The 23558-nt window shown below is 47.3% G+C and overlaps 1 protein-coding gene across 1 annotated transcript in view; it reads left to right on the top strand.

Moving 5' to 3' along the window:
- slc35d4 (solute carrier family 35 member D4) overlaps positions 1–23558 on the top strand; it is a 101017-nt gene that overhangs the window by 28361 nt on the left and 49098 nt on the right. The window contains exons 8-11 of the mRNA XM_078398382.1: positions 851–899; positions 9651–9693; positions 12229–12264; positions 15165–15199. Coding sequence (XP_078254508.1) covers positions 851–899; positions 9651–9693; positions 12229–12264; positions 15165–15199 — 163 coding nt within the window. The remainder of the gene's footprint in view (positions 1–850; positions 900–9650; positions 9694–12228; positions 12265–15164; positions 15200–23558) is intronic.

The following is a 23558-nucleotide window of genomic DNA, read 5'->3' as shown; positions in this document are numbered from 1 at the left end:
TCAGGCAGCATCTCTGGAGAACATGGATAGGTGACGTTTCAGGACCCTTCTTCAGACCTTGACGTCACAAGCCGAAACATCACTCATCCTTTTTCGTCCAGAGATGCTTCGTGACCCACTGAGTTACTCCAGCACTTTGTGTCTTTCCTTGGTAATCCAGCACCCGCAGTTCGTTGTTTCTAATTACTTCTATGATGTTATCATAGAGTTTGCATCAACCTCTGATTTATCACCAACCAGAGAGTGGTCCTGAGCTACTATCTATCTCATTGAAGACCCTCGGACTATCTTTAATCGGACTCTCCTGGACTTTATCTTCCACTAAACGTCATTCCCTTTACCATGTACAGTATCTGCACCCTGTGGGCGGCTTGATTGTAATCACGTGTAGTCTATCGGCTGACTATCAGCACACAACCTCGTTACACGTGACCATGAACTAAACTAACTAAACTAGGTGGTGCAGCGGTAGAGTTGCTGCCTTACAGCAATTGCAGCGCTGGAGACCCGGCTTCCATCCACAGGCGCCGTCTGAACGGAGTTTGTACGTTCTCTCCGTGACCTGCGTGGGTTTTCTCCAAGATCTTCGGTTTCCTCCCACACTCCAAAGACGTGCAGGTTTGTAGGTTAGTTGGCTTGGTAAATGTAAAAATTGTCCCTAGTGTGTGTAGGATAGTGTTAGTGTGCGGGGATCGCTGGTCGGCGCGGACCCGGTGAGCCGAAGGGCCTGTTTCCACGCTGTATCTCTAAACTAAACTAAACTAAACTAGACCTAGATCCCCCATGAGGGGGAGCTACAGAGCAATGAATGTGCATTTTTATACATTAAAAATTGTTTTCTGTGTTGCAGTCTGAATCGGACGGAGTGTACTGGGGAGTGTTGCACTTTGCATGTGCGGGTGAGTTCAATGATTATGCAACATTCCCTCCCCCTTCCCAGATCTCCCTCTATCTTCCTGTCTCCATCTATATCCTTCCTTTGTCCCGCCCCCCTGACATCAGTCTGAAGAAGGGTCTCGACCCGAAACGTCACCCATTCCTTCTCTCCTGAGATGCTGCCTGACCCGCTGAGTTACTCCAGCATTTTGTGAATAAATACCTTCAATTTGTACCAGCATCTGCAGTTATTTTCTTATGCAACATTCAGTCTGTATGTTTTGAAGGGATTGATATCCCTGCTCGTGTCCATAGATGTCCTCAGTTCACTAGATATATATTTTTTTAAATCTGGCTACACTTTTTGTTTCATACCCAGTTTTGAATCTAAATATCTTTTTGGCTAATTTCCGCCTCTAATTATAAAGTCATTGTTCTTACTGTATTACAATCCCACCCTTTGGGCTCAACAGTAGAGTTGCTGCCTCACAGCGCCAGAGACCCGTGTTCCATCCTGACCTCAGGTGCTGACTATGGAGTTTGTGACCGCGTGGGTTTTCTCCGGGTGCTCCCGTTTCCTCCCACACTCCAAAGACGTACAGGTTTGTAGGTTAATTGGGCTCCTGTAAATTGTCCCTAGTGTGTAGGATAGTGCTCGTGTATGGGCTCGCTGGTCGGCGAGGACGGTTTGGGCCAAAGGGCTTGTTTCCACGCTGTATCTCTAAAGGTGATTTAGATTTAGAGATACAGCGCGGAAACAGGCCCTTCGGCCCACCGAGCCCGCGCTGCCCAGCGATCCCCGCACATTAACACTATCCTACACACACTAGGGACAATTTTTACATTTACCCATTCAATTAACCTACTACCTGCACGTCTTTGGAGTGTGGGAGGAAACCGAAGATCTCGGAGAAAACCCACGCAGGTCACGGGGAGAACGTACAAACTCAGTACAGACGGCGCCTGTAGTCAGGATCGAACCCGAGTCTCCGGCGCTGCATTCGCTGTAAGGCGGCAACTCTGCCGCTGCTCCACCGTGACCGCCTTTTAGTTTAGTTTGTTTAGATTGAGAGATGGCAATGGAGGAGACCCAGGACAGAAAGGTCAGTGTGGGATTGGGAAGGGGAGTTAAAGCGATTAGAAACCAACCCTTGGTGTCGGCAATGTACGGGGGGCTGCATCATAGAAACATAGGCAATAGGTGCAGGAGGAGGCCATTCGGCCCTTTGAGCCAGCACAGCCATTCATTGTGATCATGGCTGATCATCCACAATCAGTAACCCGTGCCTGCCTTCTCCCCATGTCCTCTGCCACAGAAGGTAGTTGAGGCCAGTTCATTGGCTATATTTAAGAGGGAGTTAGATGTGGCCCTTTTTGCTAAAGGGATCAGGGGGTATGGAGAGAAGGCAGGTACAGGCTACTGAGCTGAATGATCAGCCATGATCATATTGAATGGCGGTGCAGGCTCGAAGGGCCGAATGGCCTACTCCTGCACCTATTTTCTATGTTTCTATGTTTCTATGATTCCGCTAGCCCCTAGAGCTCTATCTAACTCTCTTTTAAATTTATCCAGTGAATTGGCCTCCATTGCCCTCTGTGGCAGAGAATTCCACAAATTCACAACTCTGGGCAGTTTTAAATGGTCCCTTAGACTGTGGCCCCTGGGTCTGGACTCCCCCAACATTGGGAACATTTTTCCTGCATCTAGCTTGTCCAGTCCTTTTATAATTTTATACGTCTCTATAAGATCCCCTCTCATTCTTCTAAACTCCAGTGAATACAAGCCCTGTCTTTCCAATCTTTCCTCATAAGGAACACCTGTATGCTGTAGATGAGGTGAGTGGAGATGCAGGTGAACCTTTGTCTCACCTGGAAGGACTGCTGGGGGCCGTGGAAGGAGGAAACATAGAAATATAGAAAATAGGTGCAGGAGTAGGCCATTCGGCCCTTCGAGCCTGCACCGCCATTCAATATGATCATGGCTGATCATCCAACTCAGTATCCTGTACCTGCCTTCTCTCCATACCCCCTGATCCCTTTAGCCACAAGGGCCAAATCTAACTCCCTCTTAAATATAGCTAATGAACTGGCCTCAACTACCTTCTGTGGCAGAGAATTCCACAGATTCACCACTCTCTGTGTGAAAAAGAACTTTCTCATCTCGGTCCTAAAAGACTTCCCCCTTATCCTTAAACTGTGACCCCTTGTTCTGGACTTCCCCAACACCGGGAACAATCTTCCTGCATCTAGCCTGTCCAACCCCTTAAGAATTTTGTACGTTTCTATAAGATCCCCCCTCAAACTTCTCGGAGGTGTAAACACAGGTGTTACATCTGCTGCGGTTGCAGGGGAATGTTTGATTTGGGATCAATCTGAATGGATGATTGACAGTATTATTGGCACGATGGGTGAGCTGAAGATGCTATTTCTGTGCTTCCCGCTCCCTCTATTCCAACCACTGGCCATGCCATAATAATGGTTGACATGACAGTGTGCCACACCGTGGTATTACTGAAACGTATGATCATGGAACATGGGGATGCTTCATGCTTTTTAAAAATAATTCTGCCCCTGCATGGACAGCAGTAGGTTATGTTGTTCGGTGCTATAATTATTTTGAAAGGAAGCTAGCGTGCGATGCTACTTTTATAACTTCTGTCAGTAGGTCATATTGCCATTTGAGATTGTAACATTTCTACCATTCTCTACCATTCAAATTCTACCATTCTTAAATGGTGGAGAGCTTGCAAGGCATGCGAGAGGAAGCGGGATCGAAGCCTGCAATCTCCGTTGGTCTTTTAAGGGCAAAGACCAAAGTGGCAGCGCAGCGGTAGAGTTGCTGCCTCGCAGCGCCAGAGACCCAGGTTCCATCAATAGTCAATAGTCAATTTATTTGTCACATACACATAAATGTGCAGTGAAATGAAAGATTACCTGCAGTTCGACAATAAGACCAATAAAAATAAGCAATAGAAATATGCAATAACACATACAATCATAAACCAACACCAAGCAAAAGAAACATCCATCACAGTGAGTCTCCTCCAGTCCCCTCCTCACTGTGATGGAAGGCCAGAATGTATTTTCTCTTCCCCTGCCGTCTTCTCCCACGGTCAGGCTGTTGGAGTTGCCACATCGGAGTTGCCACCTGACTACGGGTGCTGTCTGTACGGAGTTTGTACCTTCTCCATGCGACCGCTTGGGTTTTTAACCGGGTGCTCCAGTTCCCTCCCACATTCCAAAGACGTGCAGGTTTCTAAGTTAATTGGCTTTTGTAAATTGTCCCGAGTGTGTAGGATAGAGCTAGTGATTGCTGGTCGGCACAGACGTGACGGGCTCAATGATCTGTTTCTGCACTATATCAGAAGGCAGTGGAGGCCAATTCTCTGAATGCATTCAAGAGAGAGTTAGATAGAGCTCTTAAGGATAGCGGAGTCAGGGGGTATGGGGAGAAGGCAGGAACGGGGTACTGATTGAGAATGATCAGCCATGATCACATTGAATGGCGGTGCTGGTTCGAAGGGCCGAATGGCCTCCTCCTGCACCTATTGTCTATTGATGCAGGAGGAGGCCATTCAGCCCTTCGAGCCAGTACCGCCATTCAATGTGATCATGGCTGATCATCCACGATCAGTAACCCGTGCCTGCCTTCTCCCCATATCCCTTGATTCCGTTAGCCCCATGAGCTCTATCTAACTCTCTTTTAAATCCATCTAGTGAATTGGCCTCCGCTGCCCTCTGTGGCAGAGAATTCCACAAATTCACAACTCTGGGTGAAAAAGTTTCTTCTCACCTCAGTTTTACATGGCCTCCCCTTTATTCTTAGACTGTGGTCCCTGGTTCTGGACTACCCCAACATTGGGAACATTTTTCCTGCATCTAGCTTGTCCTGTCCTTTTATAATTTTATACTTTTCCATAAGATCCCCGTTTTCCCGTTTGTTTCCATGCTGTATTTCGACACTAAACTAAATTCACAATTCTAAAACATCGCAGGCTTCTTGCACACTTACTGCTGCCACCATGATGTCTCCCCGGGACCCTTCTGCCAACCCGAAATGTCGCTTGTCCTCTGTCATTGCGCAACTTTGCATTTGTCATGACTGAAGGAGAAACGTCACTGTAAAATAAATGCTGTGAAATAAAATTACTTACATTTTAATGAAACTGGAATGCACTGCCTGAAAATGGGTCGCAGGACATTCATTGCCAAGTGTCAGAAGAGGAATTTCTTACATACACGATGAGGAAATATTCATGGGGCAAGAGCTAAAGAGTTCATGTATTCTATAGCTCATTCTAAAATCAAGCACTGATGTGGTAGGCTCAGTGACCTTACTTAGGACTGTCATATGTTGAAAGACTGGAGCGACTAGGCTTGTATACACTGGAATTTAGAAGGATGAGAGGGGATCGTATCGAAACGTACAAGATCATTAAGGGGTTGGACACGTTAGAGGCAGGAAACATGTTCCCAATGTTGGGGGAGTCCAGAACAAGGGGCCACAGTTTAAGAATAAGGGGTAGGCCATTTAGAACTGAGGTGAGGAAAAACCTTTTCAGTCAGAGAGTTGTGAATCTGTGGAATTCTCTGCATTCAAGAGAGAGTTAGATAGAGCTCTTAAGGATAGCGGAGTCAGGGGGTATGGGGAGAAGGCAGGAACGGGGTACTGATTGAGAATGATCAGCCATGATCACATTGAATGGCGGTGCTGGCTCGAAGGGCCAAATGGCCTATTCCTGCACCTATTGTCTATTGTCTATTAATAGACACAAAATGCTGGAGTAACTCAGCGGGTCAGGCAGCATCCCTGGAGAGAAGGAATGGGTGACGTTTCGGTCGAGACCCTTCTTCAGAATGCTTACCACGTGAATCCATGATATGTCTGCCAAGCCACTTTGGAGTGCGTTACAGAACCAGAATATGGTGCCGCAATATGAACACAGTAAAAACGCATCAAGCATTAGTGCTTTTGACATCAAAACCGGTCATCGTTAACGTCGTGTGTGCGGCATATATGCAACTTCATGTGGGTGGCTCAGCTGGTGGAGCTGCTACCTCAGCGCCAGAGACCCGGGTTCATTTCTGATGTTCCTCTGGGTGCTCTGGCTTCCTCCCGCATCCAAAGACAGCAGGCAGTGAAGAAAGCCAATGGAATGTTGACCTTCATAACAAGGGGAGTTGAGTATAGGAGCAAAGAGGTCCTTCTGCAGTTGTACAGGGCCCTAGTGAGACCGCACCTGGAATACTGTGTGCAGTTTTGGTCTCCAAATTTGAGGAAGGATATTCTTGCTATTGAGGGCGTGCAGCATAGGTTTACTAGGTTAATTCCCGGAATGGTGGGACTGCTCTCTGGTTGTGGTGGGATGGTTCAGTTGCCTGATAACAACCGGGAAGAAACTGTCCCTGAATCTGGAGGTGTGCGTTTTCACACTTCTGTACCTTGTGCCTGATGAGAGAGGGGAGAAGAGGGAGTGACCGGGGTGAGACTGGTCCTTGATGATGCTGCTGGCCTTGCTGAGGCAGCGTGAGGTGTAGATGGAGTCAATGGAAGGGAGGTTGGTTTGTGTGATGGTCTGGGCTGCTGGCCTTGCCGAGGCAGCGTGAGGTGCAAATGGAGTCAATGGAAGGGAGGTTGGTTTGTGTGATGGTCTGGGCTGCTGGCCTTGCCGAGGCAGCGTGAGGTGTAGATGGAGTCAATGGAAGGGAGGTTGGTTTGTGTGATGGTCTGAGCTGCTGGCCTTGCCGAGGCAGAGTGAGGTGCAGATGGAGTCAATGGAAGGGAGGTAGACACAAAATGCTGGAGTAACTCAGCGGGACAGGCAGCATCTCTGGAGAGAATGAATGGGTGACGTTTCGGCTCGAGACCCTTCTTCAGACTGATTTGGATAACAGAAGGGAGGTTGGTTTGTGCGATGGTCTGCGCTGAATTATATATCACCAAAGTAATATGCTGACGGAGTTTTGGGGAAGATTTTGGGGAGGTTTGAAGAGAAAGGCAAGGGCTAAAGATAATTGCATTAAATAAAGAAAGTCATTAAAGTATAAAATCAGCCATCGGCAGCATCAGTAATTGAGAATATTGCTGGGGTAAATGGTAACGGGTTAAAATTGAATGCTCTATCTGTGAACGCAGAGGACATTTATAACAAAGTAAATGAATTCCTGATACAAATAAGGATAAATAGGTTTGATTCCCTGGCAATTAGTGTAACACGGATGCAAGGTGACCAAGATTGAGGATGATTCATTCAGAATGCATGGTTCTTGATGAAAAGAAAATAATTGCAAAGTAAAAACAGTGAGGTAGACAAGCAGTGGCTGCAGAACACAAATGAATGATATCACCGTGGCCATAAAATGACAAAGGGTTGTTAACATTTGTGGGTTTCGCCTATAGTCTCCCAGGCATGAATTATGTAGTCAGAACATAAATCAAGGTATTAGGGCTTGTACAGTGCCCTCCACAATGTTTGGGACAAAGACCCATCATTTATTTATTTGCCTCTGTACTCCACAATTTGAGATTTGTAATAGAAAAAAATCACATGTGGTTAAAGTGCACATTGTCAGATTTTATTAAAGGGTAATTTTATACATTTTGGTTTCACCATGTAGAAATTACAGCTGTGTTTCTACATAGTCCCCCCATTTCAGGGCACCATAATGTTTGGGACACAGCAATGTCATGTAAATGAAAGTAGTCATGTTTAGTATTTTGTTGCATATCCTTTGCATGAAATGACTGCTTGAAGTCTGTGATTCATGGACATCACCAGTTGCTGGGTGTCTTCTCTGGTGATGCTCTGCCAGGCCTGTATTGCAGCCATCTTTAGCTTATGCTTGTTTTGGGGGCTAGTCCCCTTCAGTTTTCTTTTCAGCATATAAAAGGCATGCTCAATTGGGTTCAGATCGGGTGATTGATTTGGCCACTCAAGAATTGACCATTTTTTAGCTTTGAAAAACTCCTTTGTTGCTTTAGCAGTATGTTTGGAATCATTGTCTTGCTGTAGAATGAACCGCCGGCCAATGAGTTTTGAGGCATTTGTTTGAACTTGAGCAGATAGGATGTGTCTATACACTTCAGAATTCATTATGCTACTGCCATCAGCAGTTGTATCATCAATGAAGATAAGTGAGCCAGTACCTTCAGCAGCCATACATGCCCAGGCCATAACACCCTCACCACCGTGTTGCACAGATGAGGTGGTGTGCTTTGGATCTGGGCAGTACTTTGCTCTTGCCATCACTTTGATAAGTTAAACTTCGTCTCATCTGTCCACAAGACCTTTTTCCAGAACTGTGGTTGCTCTTTTAAGTACTTCTTGGCAAACTGTAACCTGCCCTTCACCAAAGGTAGTTTATTTTACTTTAGAGATACAATAGACAATAGGTGCAGGAGGAGGCCATTCGGCCCTTCGAGCCAGCACCGCCATTCAATGTGATCATGGCTGATCATTCTTAATCAGTACCCCGTTCCTGCCTTCTCCCCATACCCCCTGACTCCGCTATCCTTAAGAGCTCTATCCAGCTCTCCCTTGAATGCATTCAGAGATGCAGTTTAATGTAGATAAGTGTGAGGTTATTCACTTTGGAAGTAAGAATAGAAAGGCAGATTATTATCTGAATGGTGTCAAGTTAGGAGGAGGGGGAGTTCAACGAGATCTGGGTGTCCTAGTGCATCAGTCAATGAAAGGAAGCATGCAGGTACAGCAGGCAGTGAAGAAAGCCAATGGAATGTTGGCCTTCGTAACAAGAGGAGTTGAGTATAGGAGCAAAGAGGTCCTTCTACAGTTGTACCGGGCCCTGGTGAGACCGCACCTGGAGTACTGTGTGCAGTTTTGGTCTCCAAATTTGAGGAAGGATATTCTTGCTATGGAGGGCGTGCAGCGTAGGTTCACTAGGTTAATTCCCGGAATGTCGGGATTGTCGTATGTTGAAAGGCTGGAGCGATTGGGCTTGTATACACTGGAATTTAGAAGGATGAGGGGGGATCTTATTGAAACATATAAGATAATTAGGGGATTGGACACATTAGAGGCAGATAACATGTTCCCAATGTTGGGGGAGTCCAGAACAAGGGGCCACAGTTTAAGAATAAGGGGTAGGCCATTTAGAACGGAGATGAGGAAGACCTTTTTCAGTCAGAGAGTGGTGAAGGTGTGGAATTCTCTGCCTCAGAAGGCAGTGGAGGCCAGTTCGTTGGATGCTTTCAAGAGAGAGCTGGATAGAGCTCTTAAGGATAGCGGAGTGAGGGGATATGGGGAGAAGGCAGGAACGGGGTACTGATTGAGAGTGATCAGCCATGATCGCATTGAATGGCGGTGCTGGCTCGAAGGGCTGAATGGCCTACTCCTGCACCTATTGTCTATTGTCTATTGTCTATTGTCTAATTGGCCTCCACTGCCTTCTGAGGCAGAGAATTGCACAGATTCACAACTTTGTGACTGAAAAAGTTTTTCCTCATATCAGTTCTAAATGGCCTGCCCCTTATTCTTAAACTGTGGCCCCTTGTTCTGGACTCCCCAAACATTGGGAACATGTTTCCTGCCTCTAACGTGTCCATCCCTTAATAATCTTATACGTTTCGATAAGACCCCCTCTCACCCTTCTGAATTCCATCGCATACAAGCCAAGTCGCTCCAGTCTTTCAACATATGACAGTCCCGCCATTCTGGGATTGAACCTGGGTCTCTGGCGCTGTGAGGCAGCAGCTCTACCAGCACTGCCACGTCGCCACCCTAAAGTTAACTGTTGATGGTTTTTTTTTGCAGGTGGATACAAAGTATTTCAGAAGTTAAAACCTTGTTCACTCAGGTAAAATTGTTCAGATTTTTATTCTTATTCAAATTCTTATTTAAGGTGAGAGGGGAAAGATTTAAGGTGAGAGGGGAAAAATAAAGAAGTGTGAATTTTATAAATTTAATGAACTCAAAAAAGTGTAGACTTGGTTACGTTAGGTTAGATTAGGAAAGGTTAAACTAGGTTAGGTTAGGTTAGGTTAGTTTACATTTTGATTTGTATTCAAAAACACAGCAGCTGAACATTTCATCTTTTGGCATTGTTGCAGTACCATACAGGTTTCTAATAGACACAGAGAAACTAATAACAATTGCATTGCCTCAGCTATTTCATAAAAATAATGTGCTTTCAATTACGCCAAGCATTGTTTAGTTTATTGTCACGTGTACCGAGGTACAGTGAAAAGCTTTTGTTGTGTGCTAACCGGTCAGCAGAAAGACAATACGTGATTACAATCGATCCATTTACAGTGTAAATAACATTTAGTGCAAGGCAAAGCCAGCAAAGTCCGATCAAGGATAGTCAGAGGGTCACCAATGAGGTAGATAGTAGTTCAGCACTGCTCTCTGGTTGTGGTGGGATGGTTCAGTTGCCTGATAGCAGCTGGGAAGAAACTGTCCCTGAATCTGGAGGTGTGCGTTTTCACACTTCTGTACCTCTTGCCCGATGGGAGAGGGGAGAAGAGGGAGTGGCCGGGGTGAGACTGGTTCTTGATTATGCTGCTGGCCTTGCCGAGGCAGCGTGAGGTGTAGATGGAGGCAATGGAAGGGAGGTTGGTTTGTGTGATGGTCTGGACTGCTGGCCTTGCCGAGGCAGCGTGAGGTGTCGATGGAGTCAGTGGAAGGGAGGTTGGTTTGTGTGATGGTCTGGGCTGCTGGCCTTGCCGAGGCAGCGTGAGGTGTAGATGGAGTCAATGGAAGGGAGGTATCTTAAGTGCTGAGAAAATACTTTCCCTGACCCACTGCTTTCCTCCAGTAATTTGAAAATTTGAGCATTTACCTCAGGAGTCACCGTTCAACGAAGCACGCGTTTAATGACAACACTGAACATGGAAGTGTTAGATCAAAATGGCGATGTTTATTTTATGGGATATGTGTCTGAAATACAGCCAAAAACAGTACACGATAGCGCAACAGTTTGAACAAAACTTGATACTGCACACCGCAGGCCAATTGTGCGTAAGGTGGGCCTAAAAGGTTTAAGAATAAGGGGTCAGCCATTTAGAACTGAGATGAGGAAAAACATTTTCAGTCAGAGAGTTGTGAATTTGTGGAATTTTCTGCCTCAGAAGGCAGTGGAGGCCAATTCTCTGAATGCATTCAAGAGAGAACTGGATAGAGCTCTTAAGGATAGCGGAGTCAGGGGGTATGGGGAGAAGGCAGGAACGGGGTACTGATTGAGAATGATCAGCCATGATCACATTGAATGGCGGTGCTGGCTCAAAGGGCCGAATGGCCTCCTCCTGCACCTATTGTCTATTGTCTATTGTCTAATGTTGTAGCACTATCGTGCACCATTTTGGCTGTATTTCAGGAACATACACATATATATATACAAGATGAGATTTTTAGTGATATATAGATTGTTTCAAAGTTCATGAGAAGGATGTCATTATTGGTCACTGCGCCTATGTTATTCCCTTCATCCTACATGTGTCCACTGTGGATGGCATGATTGTGATTCATGGATAGTCTTTTTCGCTGACTGGATAACTCAGTACATGAAACAATAATAACCAAAGCACTCAGGCAGTGCTCTGCTGAAAACTGAGATCGAAGTCAGCACATTAGAACAGCTGGTCAGCTTTCAGCGGAAATTTGTGTGAATTTTGAAAGGGCAATTTCACATTTTTGTATTTATAATTTAAATTGGTTTATTATAATGACATGCTTGTAATGGATATCAGTTGAATCGTTTTAGTTTATTGTCAAGTGTGCCGAAGTACAGTGAAAAGTTTTTGTTGCGTGCTAACCAGTCAGCAGAAAGACAAGGTAGACACAAAATGCTGGAGTAACTCAGCGGGCCAGGCAGCATCTCGGGAGAGAAGGAATGGGTGACGTTTCGGGTCGAGACCCTTCTTCAGGTCTGAAGAAGGGTCTCGACCCGAAACGTCACCCATTCCTTCTCTCCCGAGATGCTGCCTGGCCCGCTGTGTTACTCCAGCATTTTGTGTCTATCTTCAATTTAAATTGGTGTGAATTTTGAAACCAGCATCTGCAGATTTTTTCCTACAGCAGGAAGACAACACATGATTACAATCAAGTCATTCACAGTGTATCGATACATGATAAGGGAATAAGGTTTAGTGCAAGGTAAAGCCAGTAAGGTCCAATCAAGATTAGTCCGAGGGTCATCTAAGAGGTAGATTGTAGTTCAGCACTGCTTGTGGTAGGATGATTCAGTTGATCCGCATAAAATGCTTTCTACAGTGCATCTGCAGAAGTTGGTGAGAGTTGTAAGGGGACAAGCCCAACTTCCAAAGCCTTCTAAGGAAGTAGAGGCGTGAAATGCTAACATGGAAGGATATTAAAGTCCTTTTTTCTCTTTCAGTGATCTTGAGCAGCAGTATTTAAGCTACCTGTGCAGGTAAATATCATTGACTCAACATTGTTGATGAAGAAAGGTTTCTTGCTTATCTACTCTCCGTGTGGAGTTTGCAAGTTCTCCCTGTGATGGCATAAATTTCCTCTGGGTGCTCCAGTTTTCTCTCACATCCCGACGACAGGAGCTTCTCAGGCCACAGAACATCAGCTGTTGCCAGCAGCCAGACAATAGACAATAGGTGCAGGAGGAGGCCATTCGGCCATTCGAGCCAGCACCGCCATTCAGTGTGATCATGGCTGATCATTCTCAATCAGTACCCCGTTCCTGCCTTCTCCCTATCCTTAAGAGCTCTATCTAGCTCTCTCTTGAATGCATTTTCAGAGAATATGGGGAGAAGGCAGGAGGGAGAGATAGACCAGCCATGATCGAATGGCAGAGTAGACTTCATGGGCCAAACGGCCTAATTCTGTTCCTATTGCTTATGAGCTTATGAACTTTTTCGTGTCTGTCCTTCACGAAATCTAGTGGCAGGATTTTGTCAGTGGCTTGTAATGATTTCTTTAGATTACACTCTTTCATTTCCTGCTTTTTAAGTTTAAAATAAAATGAAAGTATAGGTCTACAATCTACAATTAGCAGCCCTTTACTTAAACTCAATTAGATCATCGTTTCAGTCTTGCGTTGAAATCATTTAGATGTTTCTTCAGTTATGTGGGTGGTCCCGAGTCAACATTTGTCCTCGGTTCCTTCTACCGCACTGTGATGCCACCCACTGTCACAGGTTGCCAAGCTGAAAATTATCTCGTTAGAACAACAGAGTGCAGGAGAAACTCAGCGGGTCAGGCAGCATCTGTGGAGAACATGCATAGGTGACATTTCACAGAGTGCTGGAGTAACTCAGGGGGTCAGGCAGTATATACACTGGAATTTAGAAGGATGAGAGGGGATCTTATCGAAACGTATAAGATTATTAAGGGGTCGGACACGTTAGAGGCAGGAAACATGTTCCCAATGTTGGGGGAGTCCAGAACAAGGGGCCACAGTTTAAGAATAAGGGGTAGGCCATTTAGAACTGAGATGAGGAAAAACGTTTTCAGTCAGAGAGTTGTGAATCTGTGGAATTCTCTGCCTCAGAAGGCAGTGGAGGCCAATTCTCTGAATACATTCAAGAGAGAGCTGGATAGAGCTCTTAAGGATAGCGGATTCAGGGGGTATGGGGAGAAGGCAGGAACGGGGTACTGATTGAGAATGATCAGCCATGATCACATTGAATGGCGGTGCTGGCTCGAAGGGCCGAATGGCCTCCTCCTGCACCTATTGTCTATTGTCTATCTCTAGAGGACGTGGATAGGCGACGTTTCGGCTCAGGACCCCTCTTCAGCCTGCATCTGCTGTTTCTTGTGTCTACATTTTGATCTCACCACAACAAGATGGTGCATCTGATAGAGCCGCTGCCTCACAGCGCCAGAGACCCGAGTATGATCCAGACCTCGGGTCTGTCTGTGTGGAGTTTACTCGTTCTCCTTGTGACTGCGTGGGTTTCCTCCTGATTTTCCGGTTTCCTCCCACGCCCCAAAGACGTGCGGTTTTGTTGGTTAATTGGTCTCTGTAAATTGCCCCCTGTTGTGTAGGGAGTGAATGACAAAATAACAAAGAACTAGTGTGAACGATGGCGTGGACTGGCTAGGACGACTTCATCTATTGCATCCGCTGCTCTAGATGTCAACTTATTTACATCGGCGAAACTAAGCGCAGGCTCGGCGATCGCTTCGCTCAACACCTGCGCTCGGTCCGCGTTGGCCAAACTGATCTCACGGTGGCCGAGCACTTCAACTCCCCCTCCCATTCCCAGTCTAACCTTTCTGTCATGGGCCTCCTCCAGTGCCATAGTGAGGCCCACCGGAAATTGGAGGAACAGCACCTCATATTTCGCCTGGGCAGCTTGCAGCCCAGCAGTATGAACATCGACTTCTCCAACTTTAGATAGTTCCTCTGTCCCTCTCTTCCCCTCCTCCTTCCCAGATCTCCCTCTATCTTCCTGTCTCCACCTATATCCTCCCTTTGTCCCGCCCCCCTGACATCAGTCTGAAGAAGGGTCTCAACCCGAAACGTCACCCATTCCTTCTCTCCCGAGATGCTGCCTGACCTGCTGAGTTACTCCAGCATTTTGTGAATAAATACCTTCGATTTGTACCAGCATCTGCAGTTATTTTCTTATACTGCCTATATCGTTCAAATCAATTCACTTCTTTGAGGCTGAACAACCTGCTCCTACCGATGTCTTTTCTCTTAACTCTGCATTTGCAGATCAATTGAACAATGATATTTCGTTGCATTCTCAAAACCTTTGGGCATTATACGTATAATTGTACTATTATATGCATTACGATTTTGTCACATTTAGATTAGAGATACAGACACATCGCGGAAACAGGCCCTTTCGGCCCACCGGGTCCGCGCCGCCCAGCGATCCCCGCACATTAACACTCCTACACCCACTAGGGACAATTTTTACATTTACCATGCCAATTAACCTACAAACCTGCACGTCTTTGGAGTGTGGGAGGAAACCGAAGATCTCGGAGAAAACCCACGCAGGTCACGGGGAGAACGTACAAACTCCGCACAGACAGCACCCATAGTCGGGATGGAACCCGGGTCTCCGGCGCTGCATTCGCTGTAAGGCAGCAACTCTGCCGCTGCGCCCATATTTTGTCCATACTTTGTGAACCTTTCTCCGTTCCACATCCCTTTATCTATTTGCACTGTGGTAAATGTCGGTCATTCCCAGCTAACTCAACTCTGCTTCCCAGAGCACCCATAGCATTCAGTTCAAACTAGGTTAACGAGTGGACATGGAAAGGGCTTGGTCTTACTATTCAAACTATTAAAACTATTGGGCAATTGTACAACTCATTATTAATCTCTCCTTTGATTTGCAGCGTGGTGTTATTGGTTTGTGCTGCTTATCCATCAGGTACATGTACAATTTTGTTTGAAGCAAGTATCCCATGTCACATGTCACACAATGTTTAGTGCTTTTTAAATTATCTAGCCTATATGATTTTCTCTTGTAAGTATTCTATTTACAAGGTTTTGTGGTTTTATTTCAACGTACGTTTCAGTCTGAAGAAGGGTGTGAACCTGAAACGTCACCCATTCCTTCTCTCCAGAGATGCTGCCTGTCCCGCTGAGTTACTCCAGTGCTCTGTGTCTATCTTCGGTGTAAACCAGCATCTACAGTTCCTCCCTACACATCTACTTCAGGCGTTCTATAGAAATTTGCATGTTGAGTATTTCTTCACTTGTTTCTATTATATAAATGAATAGGATAAATGCAAAGTGTAGACTTCAGTAGTTTTAGTTTTAGAGATACAGCGCGGAAACAGGCCCTTTCGGCCCACCGGGTCCACGCCGACCAGCGATCCCCGCGCATTAATGCTATCCTACACACACTAGGGACAATTTTTGTATATTTACCGAGCCAATTAACCCACAAACCTGTACGTCTTTGGAGTGTGGGAAGAAACCGAAGATTTTTTAGATTTCGAGATACAGCGCGGAAACAGGCCCTTCGGCCCACCGGGTCCGCGCCGACCAGCGATCCCCGCACACTAACACTATCCTACACACCCAAGGGACAATTTTTACATTTGCCCAGCCAATTAACCTACATACCTGCACGTCTTTGGAGTGTGGGAGGAAACCGAAGATCTCGGAGAAAACCCACGCAGGTCAAGCGGAGAACGTACAAACTCCGTACAGACAGCGCCCGTAGTCGGGATGGATCCCGGGTCTCCGGCGCTGCATTGGCTGTAAGGCAGCAACTCTACCGCTGCCCACGGTGTGGGGCATGATTCTTTCTCCCTCATGCGCAGTTCATCCCCTGCAGTCTGTGCTGACCACACTGCAGGAAGATTCCAGAACCTCTGTTTGATTATTTCCCCAATAGAGCGACTTGAAGCGGGAAGAAAGTATCTGTTTCACGACATGAGTCCAGTGAATCTTAGAGTGATACAGTGTGGAAACAGGCCCTTCAGCCCAACTTCCCCATACCGGCCAACATGTCCCAGCTACACTAAAGAAAATTGATTACGTAGCTTCATCTCACCAAGTGTAGAAGAGCATTGGTGAAGGTGCATATCAGAGTTGGGAAGATGAGACTGGAGCTTAAAGTTTTAACTGAAGGAAAAGTTGGATTCAAGTCAAGTCAAGTCAAGTCAAATTTATTTGTCACATACACATACTCGATGTGCAGTGAAATGAAAGTGGCAATGCCTGCGGGTTGTGCACAAAAAGAATTACAGTTACAGCATATAAATAAAGTTAATAAGTTACTAAACATAGCACAAAAAGTGTCGACAAAAATTTAGTCTCTGGGGTTATCAAAGTTAACAGTCCTGATGGCCTGTGGGAAGAAGCTCCGTCTCATCCTCTCCGTTTTCACAGCGTGACAGCGGAGGCGTTTGCCTGATCGTAGCATCTGGAACAGTCCGTTACTGGGGTGGCAGGGGTCCCTCATGATCTTGCTTGCTCTGGATCTGCACCTCCTGATGTATAGGTCCTGCAGGGGGACGAGTGTAGTTCCCATGGTGCGTTCTGCCGAACGCACGACTCTCTGCAGGGCCATCCTGTCCTGGGCAGAGCTGTTCCCAAACCAGACTGTAATGTTGCCGGACAGGATGCTCTCTACAGCCCCAGAGTAGAAGCAATGAAGGATCCTCAGCGACACTCTGAATTTCCTCAGTTGTCTAAGGTGGTAAAGGCGCTGCTTAGCCTTACCCACCAGTGCGGCAATGTGCGTTGCCCACGTCAGATCCTCTGCGATGCGGACTCCCAAGTATTTGAAACTGCTCACCCTATCCACAATAGACCCATTTATCTCCAGTGGCGTGTACGTCCTTGGATGTTTAGCCCTTCTGAAGTCCACAATCAGCTCCTTTGTTTTAGTGACATTCAAGAGGAGGCTATTGTCCTGACACCAGATTGCCAGATCAGCCACCTCCTCCCGGTAGGCCTTCTCATCGTTGTTGGAGATCCGACCCACCACCACAGTGTCATCAGCAAACTTGATGATGGGATTTGAGCTGAACCTGGCCCTACAGTCATGTGTGTACAGGGAGTACAGTAGGGGGCTAAGGACGCAGCCCTGGGGGGATCCTATGTTCAGGGTGAGGGAGCTAGATGTGTGTTCCCCCATCCTGACCACTTGGGGCCTGGCAGTGAGAAAGTCCAGGACCCAGGCACACAGAGGGGTGCTAAGCCCCAGTTCCAGCAGCTTCTCAACCAGTCTGCTGGGGACTATTGTGTTGAATGCTGAACTAAAGTCAATGAACAGCATCCTCACATAGCCCCCCTGGCTGTCCAGATGAGAGAGAGCGGTGTGTAGAACCTGGGAGACCGCATCATCCGTGGACCTGTTCGGACGGTATGCGAACTGTAGTGGGTCCATGTTGCGAGGAAGGAGGGCGCAGATGTGCTTCTTGACTAGCCTCTCAAAGCATTTCATGACAACCGAGGTGAGGGCCACCGGTCGGTTGTCATTTAAACACGCTGGAGAGGCATTCTTTGGCACCGGTACAATGATGGATCTTTTGAAGCATGCAGGGACCACGGACTTTGCCAAGGAGAGGTTGAATATTGTGGTGAGCACTGGAGCAAGCTGAGTAGCACAAGACTTTGGTACTCGCCCAGATATACCATCTGGGCCTCCAGCTTTCTTCGTGTTCACACGCGTCAGAGCCCACCTCACCTCATGCTCGGACACCGAGAATGTGTGCACATCCCCGGCGGTGGATCCCCCTCCAGCCTCGCTAGCCAGCGCCCCTTCGGTGCTGTTTTTAGACGGCGAGTTGGTGGTGTTACCCGTCTCAAACCGTGCGTAAAAAGAGTTCAGGTCATCAGCTAAGGAGGAGCCGGCACTTCCGGTTGAGGGGGTGCTGGACCTGTAGCTAGTTATAGTCCGTAGCCCCTGCCAAAGGCGCCTGTTGTCCTGCTGCTCCATCTGTGACTCCATCTTGTCCCGGTACCTCTTTTTTGCATCCTTCACTGCCCTTCGCAGTCGGTAGGACTCTCCCTTGTAGTCGTCCATGTTGCCGGATGCCAGGCCGGAGTTGTAAGCAGCGGTGCGAGCATTCAAGGCCACGCGAATAAACCTGTCCACCCAGGGTTTTTGGTTAGGGAAGATACTGACCCTTACCGTGGGGATGATGGTATCGGCTATTGTGGCAATGAAGTCCGTAACCGCTTCCGCAAACTCATTTACGTCTCTGGAACTTTCTTGGAACATGTTCCAGTCGACTTCGCTCAGTGCATCCTGCAGCATGGCCTCTGAATGGTCAGCCCACCGCTTTACGTCCCTCGTCACTGTCGCTTCCCGTACTATCCATTGTTTGTACTCCGGCAGCAGGAAAATGGCAGCGTGGTCAGATTTCCCAAAAGGAGGGAGAGAAACGGCCTTGTAGCCTTTCCTGAACGGCGTGTAGCAGTGGTCCAAAGTTCTTTCCCCCCTGGTGACACACGTGATGTGTTGGTAGAAGTTGGGCATGACCTTTTTGAGATTTCCCCTATTGAAGTCTCCAGCCACCAGCACTGCCGCATCAGGGTTCTTGTTTTGGTGTTGACACAACACATCGTGTAGGGTGGACAGTGCCACGTCGGTGTCCGCATGCGGTGGGATATAGACGGCTGTGATGATCACCGAGCTGAACTCCCGGGGTAGGTAGAATGGTCGGCATGAGATAGTTAGATGTTCCAGGTCCGGCGAGCAGGAACGAGAAAGTGTCTTAATATTCCCAGGATTACACCAGTTATTATTGGTCAAGAAGCAGACTCCTCCGCCCTTGGATTTCCCGGATTCTTCCGTTCTGTCCGCCCGGAAAACAGTGAAGGACTCGGATGGGCAGATCACCTGGTCAGGCACCAGCGGGGTCAGCCATGTTTCAGTCAGACAAAGGATGTTACAGTTCTTTATCATATCATATCATATATCTACAGCCGGAAACAGGCCTTTTCGGCCCTCCAAGTCCGTGCCGCCCAGTGATCCCCGTACATTAACACTATCCTACACCCACTAGGGACAATTTTTACATTTACCCAGCCAATTAACCTACATACCTGTACGTCTTTGGAGTGTGGGAGGAAACCGAAGATCTCGGAGAAAACCCACGCAGGTCACGGGGAGAACGTACAAACTCCTTACAGTGCAGCACCCGTAGTCAGGATCGAACCTGTGTCTCCGGCGCTGCATTCGCTGTCCCTCTGGAATCTGATCCTTGCCCTCAGGTCATCCAGCTTGTTCTCCAGGGACTGGACGTTGGCCAGAAGTATGCTGGGCAGAGGTGGACGTAAGGCTTGGGTTCTCAGCCTGTTCCGAATCCCCCCTCGCTTCCCTCGGTGTTTTTTCCGACTTTCCCACTGACCAGCGCTCCCACTGCTGCTGCCGCGGTGCGCTCCTTTGATGATCTCTATCGGTATATCGGTGAGTAGATTTCTGTTTAATAGTGCTCCGGTAACGCTCGAGTTTAATTTTACGAGCGTTTCCCGGTCGTACATTGGTCAATGCTAAGTGCTAGCACACGCTAGAGCACTTAGGGATAATTTTAAAGTAAACATACCAGTTTAAAACGCACAGTTCCCGCAGAGCTACCACGACGGCGACTGGAATGGACCGCGCCATCGGACGAAGAAGGATATTCCTGACCCGAAACATCACCTATCCAGGATATTCAGATTTAAGCAAGATCAAAACGTCTTCAATAAACAATAGACAATAGGTGCAGGAGTAGGCCATTCAGCCCTTCGAGCCAGCACCGCCATTCAATGCGATCATGGCTGATCACTCTCAATCAGTACCCCGTTCCTGCCTTCTCCCCATACCCCCTCACTCCGCTATCCTTAAGAGCTCTATCCAGCTCTCTCTTGAAAGCATCCAACGAACTGGCCTCCACTGCCTTCTGAGGCAGAGAATTCCACACCTTCACCACTCTCTGACTGAAAAAGTTCTTCCTCATCTCCGTTCTAAATGGCCTACCCCTTATTCTTAAACTGTGGCCCCTTGTTCTGGACTCCCCCAACATTGGGAACATGTTTCCTGCCTCTAATGTGTCCAATCCCCTAATTATCTTATATGTTTCAATAAGATCCCCCCTCATCCTTCTAAATTCCAGTGTATACAAGTCCAATCGCTCCAGCCTTTCAACATACGACAGTCCCGCCATTCCGGGAATTAACCTAGTGAACCTACGCTGCACGCCCTCCATAGCAAGAATATCCTTCCTCAAATTTGGAGACCAAAACTGCACACAGTACTCCAGGTGCGGTCTCACCAGGGCCCGGTACAACTGTAGAAGGACCTCTTTGCTCCTATACTCAACTCCTCTTGTTACGAAGGCCAACATTCCATTGGCTTTCTTCACTGCCTGCATGCTTCCTTTCATTGACTGATGCACTAGGACACCCAGATCTCGTTGAACTCCCCCTCCTCCTAACTTGACACCATTCAGATAATAATCTGCCTTTCTATTCTTACTTCCAAAGTGAATAACCTCACACTTATCTACATTAAACTGCATCTGCCATGTATCTGCCCACTCACACAACCTGTCCAAGTCACCCTGCAGCCTTATTGCATCTTCCTCACAATTCACACTACCCCCCAGCTTAGTATCATCTGCAAATTTGCTAATGGTACTTTTAATCCCTTCGTCTAAGTCATTAATGTATATCGTAAATAGCTGGGGTCCCAGCACCGAACCTTGCGGTACCCCACTGGTCACTGCCTGCCATTCCGAAAGGGACCCATTTATCCCCACTCTTTGCTTTCTGTCTGTCAACCAATTTTCTATCCATGTCAGTACCCTACCCCCAATACCATATGCCCTAATTTTGCCCACTAATCTCCTATGTGGGACCTTGTCGAAGGCTTTCATTGGATTGCAAAGGGAAATCCCACCAGCAGATCAAAATAAACAGTTATGGTGACTCCAATAATTATTGTCTGTTTTGGGTCAGGCCTCAACAATGGCCTTACAGGAAGCCATGGTCATAATCATAGATGTGAATAGAGTCAGAGAGTGATACAGTGTGGAAACAGGCCCTTCGGCCCAACTTGCCCACACCAACCAACATGTCCCATCTACACTAGTCCCACCTGCCCACGTTTGGTCTATATCCCGTCAAACTTGTCCTATCCATGTACCTGTCTAACTGCTTCTTAAACGTTGGGATAGTCCCTGCCTCAACTACCTCCTCTGGCAGCTTGTTCCATTCACCCACCACCCTTTGAGTGAAAAAGTTACCCCTCAGATTCCTATTAAATCTTTTCCCCTTCACCTTAAACCTATGTCCTCGATTCACCTACTCAGCGGGTCAGGCAGCGTCTCTGGAGAACATGGATAGGTGACGTTTCACAGAGTGCTGGAGTAACTCAGCGGGTCAGGCAGCATATTTGGAGAACAGGGATAGGTGCCATTTTGGGTCGGGACTTCTTCAGACTGATTGTGGTGCGGGGCTGGGGGGGTAAAGGAGGGAGGAAAACTGAAAAAGAGGCGGTGCAGGATAAAGTCTGGCAAGTGACAGGTGGATAAAGTGAGGGGGGTGTTGGATAGACAGATGGTTGGGCAAAGGGCAGAGATGAAGACTAAAGGTGTGAGAGAGGATAGAAGAGTTGCACAACATGTAGCCAGGGGATAGACACAAAAAGCTGGAGTAACTCAGCGGGGCAGGCAGCATCTCTGGAGAGAAGGAATGGTTAACGTTTCGGGTCGAGACAATGGATGCAGGAGGAGGCCATTCGACCCTTCGAGCCAGCACCACCATTCATTGTGATCTTGGCTGATCATTCTCAATCAGTACTCCGTTCCTGCCTTCTCCCCATACCCCCTGACTCCGCTATCCTTGAGAGCTCTATCTAGCTCTCTCTTGAATGCATTCAGAGAATTGGCCTCCACTGCCTTCTGAGGCAGAGAATTCCACAGATTTACAACTCTCTGACTGAAAAAGTTTTTCCTCATCTCCGTTCTAAATGGCCTACCCCTTATTCTTAAACTGTGGCCCCTTGTTCTGGACTCCCCCAACATTGGGAACATATTTCCTGCCGCTAACGTGTCCAACCCCTTAATAATCTTATATGTTTAAACCATCATCTGCAGTTCCTTCTTACACATGTGGCCTGGGGAAGCCCTTTTGTCAACTCTGATTGCGCACTCAAAGGAAAAGTATTCAAATGTATCACACACAATTATGGCACATCAGATTTTTGTCAGTTTACTTCGCTTGAGTTTGGGGATATTTCTTGCCTTATCAGGTTTACACATTTCCTCTGGCATGATGTCTTGACCTGGGTCTTTGGCCATACCACCTTGAGGTCTGCACCTGAAGCAACCGGGCTCCCTCCCTGTGCTGTGCTTTACCGCGAAACATAGACAATAGGTGCAGGAGGAGGCCATCTGGCCCTTCGAGCCAGCACCGCCATTCATTGTGATCATGGCTGATCGTCCATAATCAGTAACCCGTGCCTGCCTTCTCCCCATATCCCTTGATTCCACTAGCCCCTAGAGCTCTATCTAACTCTCTTTTAAATTCATCCAGTGAATTGACCTCCACTGCCTTCTGTGGCAGAGAATTCCACAAATTCACAATTTTTCAGTCAGAGAGTTGTAAATCTGTGGAATTCTCTGCCTCCGAAGGCAGTGGGGAGGCCAGTTCTCTGAATGCATTCAAGAGAGAGCTAGACAGAGCTCATAAGGATAGCGGAGTCAGGGGGTATGGGGAGAAGGCAGGAACGGGGTACTGATTGAGAATGATCAGCCATGATCAACCATGATCTACTCTGCCATTCCAACGTGGCTGATCTATCTTTCCATCTTCATTCTCCAGCCGGCTCTGGTTTGTTTTGGCATTTTCTCGCCTACAGCCCGCTCTCCCACCCCCCGCTCTCTCACCCCCCCTCCCCTCCCCTCCCCTCCCCTCCCCGCCCTCCTCTATCAGTCTGAAGGAAGGAAGCAGAGTGTGATTAGCAAGTTTGCAGATGGTACAAAAGTGAGTGGTTTTGCAGATAGTGAAGATGGTTGTGAAAGATTGCAGCAGGATCTGGATCGATTGGCCAGATGGGCGGAGGAATGGTTGATGGAATTTAATACAGAGAAGTGTGAGGTGTTGCATTTTGGGAAGTCTAACAAGGGCAGGACCTACACAGTGAATGGTAGGGCTCTGGGGAGTGCTGTAAAGCAGAGGGATCTAGGAGTGCAGGTACATGGTTCCTTGAAGGTCGAGTCGCAGGTCGATCGGGTTGTAAAAAAGGCATTTGGCACATTGACCTTCATCAGTAAGAGTAT

This window comes from Rhinoraja longicauda, chromosome 4 (assembly GCF_053455715.1).
Source record: "Rhinoraja longicauda isolate Sanriku21f chromosome 4, sRhiLon1.1, whole genome shotgun sequence".
In the NCBI taxonomy this organism is placed as follows: Eukaryota; Metazoa; Chordata; class Chondrichthyes; order Rajiformes; family Arhynchobatidae; genus Rhinoraja; species Rhinoraja longicauda.
The sequence above is the reverse complement of the archived record's forward strand: the minus strand, read 5'-3'. Positions and strand labels throughout refer to the sequence as shown.